The sequence below is a fragment of the Balaenoptera physalus genome, assembly GCF_965194825.1.
Source record: "Balaenoptera physalus genome assembly, chromosome: 4".
NCBI lineage: Eukaryota > Metazoa > Chordata > Mammalia > Artiodactyla > Balaenopteridae > Balaenoptera > Balaenoptera physalus.
In genome coordinates, this window is record NC_138891.1 from 68,966,506 (window position 1) to 68,977,680 (window position 11,175).

At 34.7% G+C, this 11,175-nt stretch overlaps 1 protein-coding gene across 9 annotated transcripts in view; it reads left to right on the forward strand.

Annotated features, from left to right (window-relative positions):
• IL1RAP (interleukin 1 receptor accessory protein) overlaps positions 1–11,175 on the forward strand; it is a 165,248-nt gene that overhangs the window by 111,113 nt on the left and 42,960 nt on the right. For 8 of the 9 annotated variants that reach the window (XM_082461475.1, XM_082461478.1, XM_082461476.1 and 5 more), the window contains one exon: positions 1,233–1,376. In XM_082461475.1, coding sequence (XP_082317601.1) covers positions 1,233–1,376 — 144 coding nt within the window. Of the gene's footprint in view, positions 1–1,232; positions 1,377–3,844; positions 7,155–11,175 lie in introns of those variants that run through there. The other variant, XM_082461479.1, reaches the window with a different exon arrangement.

Here is an 11,175-nt window from a genome sequence, read left to right on the forward strand (position 1 = left end):
CAGCCCTTGCTATTGAAAATCTTCCTAATGAATATTATTCTGCTTTCTTGGGTCAATATGTGATTTAGTTCAGATCAGCACTATTTGAATAGAAATACAATGCAAGCCACATATGTAATTTAATATTTTTCTAGTGGTCACATAAGGAAAAGTAAAAGAAAAAGTGAAAATAATTTTAATAATATATCTTATCTAATTTAATATATTCCAAATACTATCATTTTTAGCTTATAATTAATATTAAGTTAATAGAGGTATTTTAGTCTTATTTTTGGTACTAAAAATCTTCAAAATTCAGTATGTATTGTATTTTACACATATAACATATCTCAGTTCAGACCAACTGCATTTCAACTGCTCAATAACCACTTGTGGCTTGTGGCTACTGTACTGGACCCTGCATGTCCACATTCTTTGTAACCACAGGTGATCCATGTACCAGAAGCATCACATGGGAGCTTACTAAAAGGAGAATCTAAAGTCTAACCCCTACTCTGAATCAGAATCTATATTTCAACAGTATCCCGAAATGATTCATATATCCACATTAAAGTATAAGGAGCCCTGTTCTAGTGCATATGTGCCTGGTGACAAGAATGAAACATTTAACATATAGATTCTTAGACCCATCCCATAAAGATTCTCATTGAGTGGGTTTGTGGAAGAGACACAGAACCTGTATTTTTAATGAGAGGTGATTTTTATAATTAGGCAATTTTGAGAAAGATTGACTCATTGAATCTAAGTATACTTTTAATTGTAGATATTTTCAGGTGTACATAATTTAGACAGTTTCTCAAGGTTTTGCTCAATTTATAATTCTAACATATTAGTGAGTGACATATTAGGACAGGAACTAGAAATTTTCTGCATGCTATTATTGCCAGCATCTATGATTGAGTATTTGCTTCCTGACTCTGTTAATTCATAGTTGAATGAGCCAAACCTCACTCATTCTCCGCTACAAAATCTGAACTCCGTGAGATGAGAGGAGAAGACACATCAGATAAAATTTGCAATTACACCTTAAAATAGTCATTTTGCCTGGAGAGCTGTCACAGGTGGGAAATCACACTGAAATCTGTCAGCTAATTTATATAAGTAAAAAATGAAAATGTCTAATATTCAAAAGTTCGATTTCAGAAAAAAATGCAATACTATTGAGAAACTTTCCTAATTTATATTGGATCTGTGTTTTCTGTTTTGTTTTGTTTTTTTTAAATTTTTGCTAGATGGGAAGGAATATGATATTTATGTATCCTATGCAAGGAACGCTGAAGAAGAAGAATTTGTATTACTGACCCTCCGTGGAGTCTTGGAGAATGAATTTGGATACAAGCTGTGCATCTTTGACCGAGACAGTCTGCCTGGGGGAAGTAGGTATTTCAGATGAATACAGGTGATGCTACACTTAAAGGCAGAGAAGATCCTTAGCTTTGGGTCACGTACAAGAGTCATGGTACAGCTCTATGTTGGCATCTTTGGACATTTAAATGTCCAATGCTTTGATGTAATAGACTCTAGGAATAAATCTACACTGTAAGATGTAGACTATAAGTACAGTGTATGGTATTAAAATATTTTCCCAGGTAAGCTTTAAAAACTTAGTGTCAAAAAAGTGTAGATGCACGGTGGATTAGAGCTCTAAGTGCCACAGCTTTAAACATTTTGTTTACTCACATTTAGATTTTTAGAAGGTTTAGCTAATTTGCATTAATCTGCCTCTAATTTTTTCATAAAGACTGAGTTTAAACAAAACACTTTTATAAAGACTGAGGTTTACTCAATTTTACTAAAAATGAGGTGCAGAAGAGAGGGCATGGAATCCTTTATATTACTTACTGATAGTTTCTTCACCCTTGTTTTCTGGCAAACCCGTGCTACTCATATCCCCCCTTTCCTTGTGTCTGTTTCTTCCTTTCTATCAGATTACACATTTGAGATAAGCTTAACATTTTACAAAGGCCAGTATATTCTAATAGGTTTTTAAAAAGTTCGAAATGCTGAATGATTTTAAATAAAAGTATACCTCTAATTTTCAGATCCAAACAGTAACACATAAAGTGATAGTACATTTGAGTCTGTTTTATAAATGCACAGTAGCGCTCCTAAACCCGTTGTTAAACTCCATACTGGTAAAAATGCATATAATGTCTCTAATCTTTACAACAAACTGATTTATTTTCTTCCCCTAAAATCCTGTTTAATCACTTAACATGTTTTTTCAAGGTTACATTAGTAACTAAGATAGAGAATAGACATTAATGTTTATTCTTATTTTGAATTAGCTGGATCACTTACTGTATCTCCCCATTCATCACCCAAAAGTCCATCACGCTTCTGTTCTACAGCGGATATCTATTTCAGTATAATTTTTCCAGGAAATGATGACTTGACTATATAGTTAAAGGATAAATTCCATTCATTTTAAGGCTTAAAATCCTAAATAATTTATTTATCTATTTATTCATTCATACAGCCATTCAACAGATATTTACTACTGTGTGAAAAGTTATATAAAGATACATAGTATAACAACAATGTAAGACCCTCCAGTTGGGATTGATAGTTCTTTGAAGAATTCAGGTTCTACATAATTACTCTTGCATCTTGCTTTTGATGGTTGATCCTTGTGATCTTTTGCATTCTCCCTGCTCTTCTCACTCAGTCCCCTTTGCCTCTGGGTCTCTCTCCCTACTTACATACAGTCAGTCTCCAGGAATACTGCTTGGAGTAGACAATTACTTATTCCTGGATTCTCCTCTAAGCTGCACATGCTATTTTAATTGCAAGTCTTTCCCCACTGCCTCTGTACCTGCGAAGATTAAGGCGCAAAATGACTGCTTAGGGGAGTATTGTAAGCCATGAAATAGCTTTCCATAACACTGGTGCATTCCCTGGAGTTGGCTTCTATCTGAACCCAGGTAAAGGATTATTCAGTCCTTGATAAGCAACCTCGAGGAGATAGATTATTCCCAAGAATTTAGTGATAGGAACTAATCTGAGCCCTTGACAACAGAATAAAATTACACTGCACTTCCATTTTCCCTGCTTTTTCTTCTTTTTGGACATGAAGAAATCATTCGCCTGTTAGCGAAGGCACACACATCAGCTAGCAGCTGCCAAAACACATGGCTTCACAGTAATGATAGGAGTTTAAAGAGAAAGATTCAGGGACTAATTTAGGTTCCAGAACAGAGCAGAATAGAAAGCTGAGCTGAGAATGTGTTACCAGCCAAAATGCCATTCAGTTGGATAGATTTTCTTAATTTCCTATTCCAATGACATAGTGATGCTAGTCTGAGTCGGGGAGGTGTCTGGCAATAGAGAGGGAGTTTCAAAAAATGAAGAGTTCTACTCTGGCTGTCCTGTGTTAGTGAAAAATGAACTTCTATGACTTTGACTCTATAATGTATACTTTTTGAATGCTCGCTGGCACTAGAGAGTTAATACATGGGTGTCTTTGGGGAGAAAGGGCTCAGGAGCTGATTTTGCTGGGCCACGACATGTAACATGGTTTGAAGAAATTGATTTCAGTACAACCCACTCATTCTTCATGTCCCGAATAATGCTTTTGAAGACCAAGGTCATGGAAATACATTTTGGCTTTATGCTTGTTTAGAACTCTTTTTGGGTTGGAATATGTACGTATAGCTTCTATTCCCTGGAGGAGAGTGACATTTTGTGAACGAAGTGATTGGGACTAAGGACTAAGTGTTCTTCGTAAAAAGTTTCACCTCAGTTCTCAGGCTGTTACCCTAATTTCTTTTCCCTTGCTCCTCAAGCCCTGTACCTTGGGGGAGTTCTTGGCCAACACTAATCCCCATGGTGTTTTCTTTCCCAGTTGTCACAGATGAGACCTTGAGCTTCATTCAGAAAAGCAGACGCCTCCTGGTTGTCCTAAGCCCCAACTACGTGCTCCAGGGAACCCAAGCCCTCCTGGAGCTCAAGGCTGGCCTAGAAAACATGGCCTCTCGGGGCAACATCAACGTCATTTTAGTACAGTACAAAGCTGTGAAGGAGACGAAGGTGAAAGAGCTGAAGAGGGCTAAGACGGTGCTCACGGTCATTAAATGGAAAGGGGAGAAATCAAAGTATCCGCAGGGCAGATTTTGGAAGCAGCTGCAGGTGGCCATGCCAGTGAAGAAAATTTCCAGGTGGTCTAGAAGTGGCGAGCAGGGTCTCTCCTATTCATCCTTGAAAAATGTATGAAAGGGCCAATGAAAGGGGTAAAAAGATCCAAGGGTACTCCAGGAAGGAAGAATCCCCCCTTCTTTATTCCCAATTTATTGCTTCATGGACAGAAAAAAATTCTATGGAAGCCTCCCCATAGAGATAAATTCAGGGTGACTGTAGAAAGAGCTGTTCTGCTTCCTCAGGCAATAGTAAGGCTTAGAACGCTAGTGCCACCGCCTGTCACCAGCGTCTGATGTCACTATGTTCTTTGCAGACAAAGACCTGGTTGATGCGAATTTCCCCTTCTGCATCCTCCATCCCTGCTCCTACTCATCTCTATCTTCTCTCTCTCTCTCTTTTGAAATAATCTTAACATTATGGGGCAGCCTTTGCTGTGGATTTAAAGACCCCTTAAAGATGAGTCATCTGTTAACAGAGTCATTATGAGTTTCCAAGTATAGTTTTCTTTTTCTTTTATTTTTACTCATCCATTAAAAAGATAATCAGGGCCTAAATTTATTTTAGCTAAGGATAAAAACTCTTTTGCTCATTCAGCTGTATCAGACACCCTCCTAGCAAGACTGACACCACTTAGGACGATACAAAGCAGAGTAACTGAAAATGTTCCTTAGACAGTAATTGGTTTAAAGGGCTTGCCTGAATTGTCTCCTACTAAGCAACCCATGTCCTCTATCTCAGGTAATTGATATCATATTTGTCAACTTGAAAAATGTATAGTAATTTTTATTAAACTCCCGATTATCTGTAGGTTGACCCATATTTATCATTCCATCTCCCTACCTACTGCATCTTGTGTCAGTCGTTGGGAGTTTGCAGGTGGTTCCTCACTTGGTTCAGTCGGATAGGAAGCTTCTTTTAATGGTGCTAATATCAAGTAAAATAACAGCAAAAAGCTTTTAGGGCATTTTCTGTCTTATGAGAAAAGCACAGAACAGGGTGTTTGTCAATTTGTCTTTTAATCTCAACCTTGCTAATGTGAATATTAGGAAAGTAATTTCTCATTTGTTTCTGTCTCCCTATTGTAAAGTGTGAAATTTAGACTTAGTGACCTTGAGAGTGCTTTTAGCATGAATATTCTAAGAGCATTAACTGGACCCCAAGCATTTTTCATATTTTATTCACTGGTACAGTTAATACACTCACTCCAAACAAGTCAGTCTGAATAGTCACTGTTAATGAAACGTGTTTTAGTTTGTTTTAAGTAAAGTTTTACTGTTCTTAAGACTTGGAAAAGTGAAAACTAAGTCCAGAGTTTACAGAGTGGTGAATATCTATGTTACATATAGAGTTTTTAAAATATATGTATGTATATACACACAAGAATTATATATGTATATATATTGCATATATATACACATGAATTACATATATATACATATATACATACATGAATTGTATATATTATATATATAAATATATATATATATACACACATACTCACACTATATATACACATACAGACATATGACTTTAAATAGTCATTGGCACAATATAATGAATTACTGGAACTCTTATCCAGTTTTTAAATTACCTTCTTTACTGTAATATTTTTGTGTCAGTGTTTTCTGTACATTAATATTTGTGAATTTACAGCTCACAGAGTGATAGTTGTTGTTAGCTCTTGCTCTCCCTAAATTAGTATAAATAACTTACTACTGCCACAGTTGATCTGGGTGCAGCGGAATCTCTTGTGCACAGAGCTTCCATGGTCACTGCTAAGCAGTAGTCAACCCTCTGGTATTAACTGATCATCTACTATGTTCTGAGCACACACTCTTAGAAACTAAGCTATATTAATCTTAGTGCTCAACTACTGGAGAGATAAATCTCTATTTGGACTGTTAAGTAATACAGGAAAAGAAAATAAAAAGACCTATAAATGAGGCTGGGTATCCTATGAAAAATGAGAATTCATAATTTAAGGAGATCCTTATCTTAGTAGTATGAATGTTGATAAGCAATTCTAAAACTATCTACTACATTTGTGTCCTCCTGAGGTATTAAAGTCTATTTAATAAATCATTTTTCTACAGAGGAGTTAATGATTATTTTAAATTTAAAAAAACCTTCATGAATCATTGACCATAAACCTGTGGTATGGGGTCACTCTTGGATCTAACTTTTTTAGCCTTATTTATGCTTTTCTTTATTAGAAACCACAATTACTCCTCTTATTAACCCTTCACTCACAAGACCAGAGGAGAGCTGACTTCAGATAAGATTTGAATATCAATTCTAGGATGAATTTTAGGTAAATGAAGGACAGCCCCATTACCAAGGGGCTGTTCTCTTGCCAATGCTGCATTCTTTTTGCACTTTTGGATTTTATATTTACCCCAAATGCTGTTTGGTACCCCTAGAAACTTCTTCATACTTCTTGTCCTATTTATATTCCTGTATTTGGTACTGAAATTTTCCAAATGCTAAAATCTAAAGCAACTCAAATCTAAATGATATATCTCATCTTAAGATAATTTTCTTTCAAGATTTTTTGTTTTATGTCCCAGAAGATACCCAATACAGATTATCTGAGGGAGATGGAGAAACATAATTTGGAGAACAAGAAGAAATCGCTCTCTAATGTTAAAAATAAAAGTATCTAATGTTAAAAAGAAAAACCTTAATGGTTTTAGATATACGATATAAAGACCTTCTGCACCCAAGTTAACAAAAAAACATGATATATAGAGTGTCTAATTACACAGTCATATAAAATTATTTAATATTTTTCTGCGTTGTAATTTAGATGATTCCCTAGGAGTCTAATAAACAAGGACTTCATTGTATTGGGGAACAAAAGCATTACTCCACTTGTTAATTATCTATTTTCTTTCCATAGGTTTTCATATATTAAGGTTATCTTTTTTATTTTATTCATAAATTTTTGTATTTTCCATTTTCCAATGATTTGTAAATTTGTTTATTTTAAAAATAAACCATTTATTTTAAGCTTTGAATTTTATTTTGTGCATGTGTTTTATGTCTTTATTTTCATGTTTGGGCATAAGAAATGAGAATACAAAGATTAATGATACACTTAGAAAAAGAAATGTTATAAGAGACATTAATTTTCTCTTTCTGAGAAAAATCTGAGAAAACCGGGAACTTCAACTCAAGAACATTTTTTTTACATGTCAGTAAAAGAGTTACTTAATTAAAATGGGTTGATCTAGTATACCAGATGTGTGTGTGTGTGTATGTGTGTGTATGTATCTGTGTGTATGTATCTGTGTGTGTGTGTGGATTGAGAGAGAGAGAGAATCAGAGGGAGAGAGAGAGAGAGAAGGAGAGAGAGAGATGGGGAATAGAGACAGAGAGAGAATAACAGAGAGGCAGAGAGAGAGAGGAGAGAGTTTTAAAATAAAGACACAAGCCTATTCCTTTTTTGTTCAACTTGAAACTTGAGCAGCTTACAGTAATCTCTTACCTTTTATGGGTTTTAACACAACCCTAAGGCAGTTGCTTTGAAAGGAGATCAATTAACTAATGCCTTGCTGTTAGTTAACAGGTGATAATTTGAATCAAATATGCATTTCTATCACAAATTTCAAACAAATCAGTGATAAATATTTGGAAAGGCATTTTCTTTTGAGTTAATATTAAGTCTGTAGTGACAGGGAAGATTTCTTGCTCTTTAAAAAAAAATCTTATTCATTTATTCCAAGATTATTTATTGGATCTCTATAACTGAGCTGGTTAGCTTAGTAAAAATCTTCCTACTGAAGAATTTCCCAGTTTCAAACCAGTCTCCAAAGAGTAGACTTAAGATCAATGGATGCAAGTTACAAGAAAACAATTTCTACTCATTTCAGAAGCAACTGTAAAGCAAAGCTAAACAATAATGTATTTCACTGTCTTTGGAGATATTAGCCCCACCGCCATTACTAGAGGTGTACAAGCAGAGATTTGATGGATCTTATTGAGACTTTGTAAAGGGTTTTTTTGCATTGTATAAGTAATGATGATCCTGAAGTTGCTTCCAACTTTGAAAATGACTTACTGGAACACAGTGGTGACTATTTTCAATATCAGCAGTTTCAATATCAATAGTTTGGATATGATGGCTACCTGGCTATTACTGACCCTATTAAAACTCTTAAGATGCATTTTTCAGTCACTTACTGAGGTTACTAGGTCTTTGACACAAGTAAACTTGCAGTATATCAGAAGAGACATGTTCAGCAACTAGTCTGTCTATTTCTCTGTTTCTACTCAAGGGATATGAGGTATTTTTAGCATGGGCTAACAGATTAAGTATTCCAGTAGTATTTTTTAAACTGAATAGACAGACTTTTAAAAATTAAAATCCACATTTTAAGATGATTCTTTAAAGTTACCATTAGAATCAATCATTAGTCTGTACATTATTTTTATATTGTTCTTTATGTATTATTTTTATTGTTATAAACAATATAAAATATTGTTATTAACAATAATAATATTGTTATTCAATTTTGTATTATTATTATTGAATAATAATTTAATCAAGGTGATTAATTCAAAAGCGTACCATGCAGTAGATATTTACCTATAGGTATCAGTGAATTGTCTAACAATCCTACAATTTTGCTCCCATTATATGCATTTTATAGATGGATGAACTCAAACTTTTAAAGATATTAAAATAAATGATTATACTATTAAGATAAAATATTAAGATAAATGGAGAAACCAATATTTGAATTCAGATTCATCTTCCAAATTAGGTGCCTCCATTTTTTTAATCTGTACTTCAAGTTTTAAGAGAGAGAGAAAGAGAGAGGTTTGCTACTCTTTCATACACCAGTAAACTAACCAAAGAACAAATTTACAGCCCTAGTTTTCTTTTGGTTTTCTTTCTACTTTCAAGTTAATACCAAGGAGATTACGACTTTTACACGCCGGAGTGTTCTGGAATAGTGAAGAGTTCTAGATCAGAAACTGTGACTTCAAAACCAGTTTAGTACGACACCAGAAAACTGATCTTATCAATCTACAGCCACACCTCAGTTTTTTTTTTTTTTGAGCCAAACAGAATAAATGACCTAATTTAAGATGCCCTCTCCAAGTAATAGCATTAAAAAATAGTAATAATTAACATCCTCAAATATGCAGTTTGACAATATGGAAGATAATAAAATAGGCCATAAAGGAGGCAGTTTCCTTCAAAGTACTATGTGAATACCCCTAGGTATCGCCCAACCCTTATCTGAGAAGCATATCCTATATCCATTCTTCAATGTCTGGAATTCCACAATTCATATTTATTTTGTTTTGGTTTTTTTTAGCATTACCCTCTCTGAAATGCAAATCCTCCATTTTCAGGGTGAGGTACCAAAATTAAAAACAATCAAAAAAAGCTATAGGCTTTAAAGACAATTTTTTTTAGAGGATCTAAGACAATGTTTTATTTTCAACAGTGGTACCCTCATTGGACAGAACAAACATTTTCCTAAAGTGGCTATTTTGTAGTGAAACACCCACACCCACACTCACACACACTCCCCCCACACACAATTTGCACAAGTTCCTTTTGTTGAAAAACTATCCATGTTATCTTAGGGTTATATCATATTTATCATGGTACAGGAGAAACAGTAGAATTCCTACCCTTACATTCTCAGGTTTATGAAAGGCAGCAACATAAGATTCTGAGTAGGACCGGAGAGGACAAAGGAGTTACCAAGACACACACACACACACACACACACACACACACACACACACAGGCGGGCTTTGAAGATAAGTGAAAATTTAGATTTATCTTTTAAGAGTGCAACAAAATTGTCTAAAACACTTCATGCTCTTGATAAAACCAATCAAAAGTTCTTAAACATTGAGCATGTTTCATTTGATTTTCCTTCAAATTCATGTTAAATTCATCAACTGCAAATAAATAATCTGGTAAAGAGCACAGTTCCTTCATCCCCTGTCAGATTCATGATCCAATTCACTGCAAACTTCCAGCTTGTCTTCACAGGCTGAAAAGTTTCTCTGTCAGTGTTTTACCCCTGGCCTCAAAAGCGTAGGCACTCAACCTCATGGTCTGTCCACAGTACCTGTTTTCAGAGTTGTCAATGGCTGCCATTTATAAATTTGGAATCCCTTTCCTTTAGAAAATCACGTTGTTTAAGCTCCTAAATCTCACAGTGAGTTAAGCACTCCATTTATCTCAAAAACTTTCCACTGGGTTCTGTCCAAATTCACCTCAATAACTATTAGAATTGAATGCTTCATGCAAAGTCTCAACTAATTGCCTGATTTTTACCAGTCATTTTTGTCATCCTTGTTGACCCTTTAATTGATTTCCAGGCCAATCCTTCACACATACACACAAGAAAAAAAGAAAGGGAATTTTGGTTGACAACACGGTCAATCCTATGAACTGTCTGCTATATCCAAACATTTTAAGTAGCAAGAACTATAAGTGTGGATCTTAGGAGGTAGTAATGCCCTATTGACATTTACTGATAAGACTGTGTCTGGAGCATTATGTTCAGTCCTGTTCAGGGTACTATTTTTAGGAGACACATATATAAACTGAATATTATTAAGAGAAAAATTATAAAAGTGGGGAAGAGACTTGATACTGCATCATATGGAGAATAACATAAAATTCATGAAGTCATTTAATCTAGAGATGAGAAGAAAATACAATGAGATCACAATAATTATGAAATATTTCAGATATTTTAAAATGTCAGCTCCAAGACCATTGGATAAAAGTGGAAGGAATTTCAAAACAAGAAATTGTTCACCAACGGAGCTGAAATTAGCTGCTTTTAGAGGTGGTTAATTCCTCAACCTTAAAGGTAGCAGATACTTTGCAACCATTGATAACAGTAGCGTAGATGAGATTCCTTACCTGGTAGACCATTTAACACTTAGATCTTATATTCTCAAGTGTTCATTGCCTGTCCTTTGCAGGATTGTCAACAATGAACTGAAACCTATATAAGTTTTCACTAGGCATTGTCCTATCTTTCCATTTTCCTATAG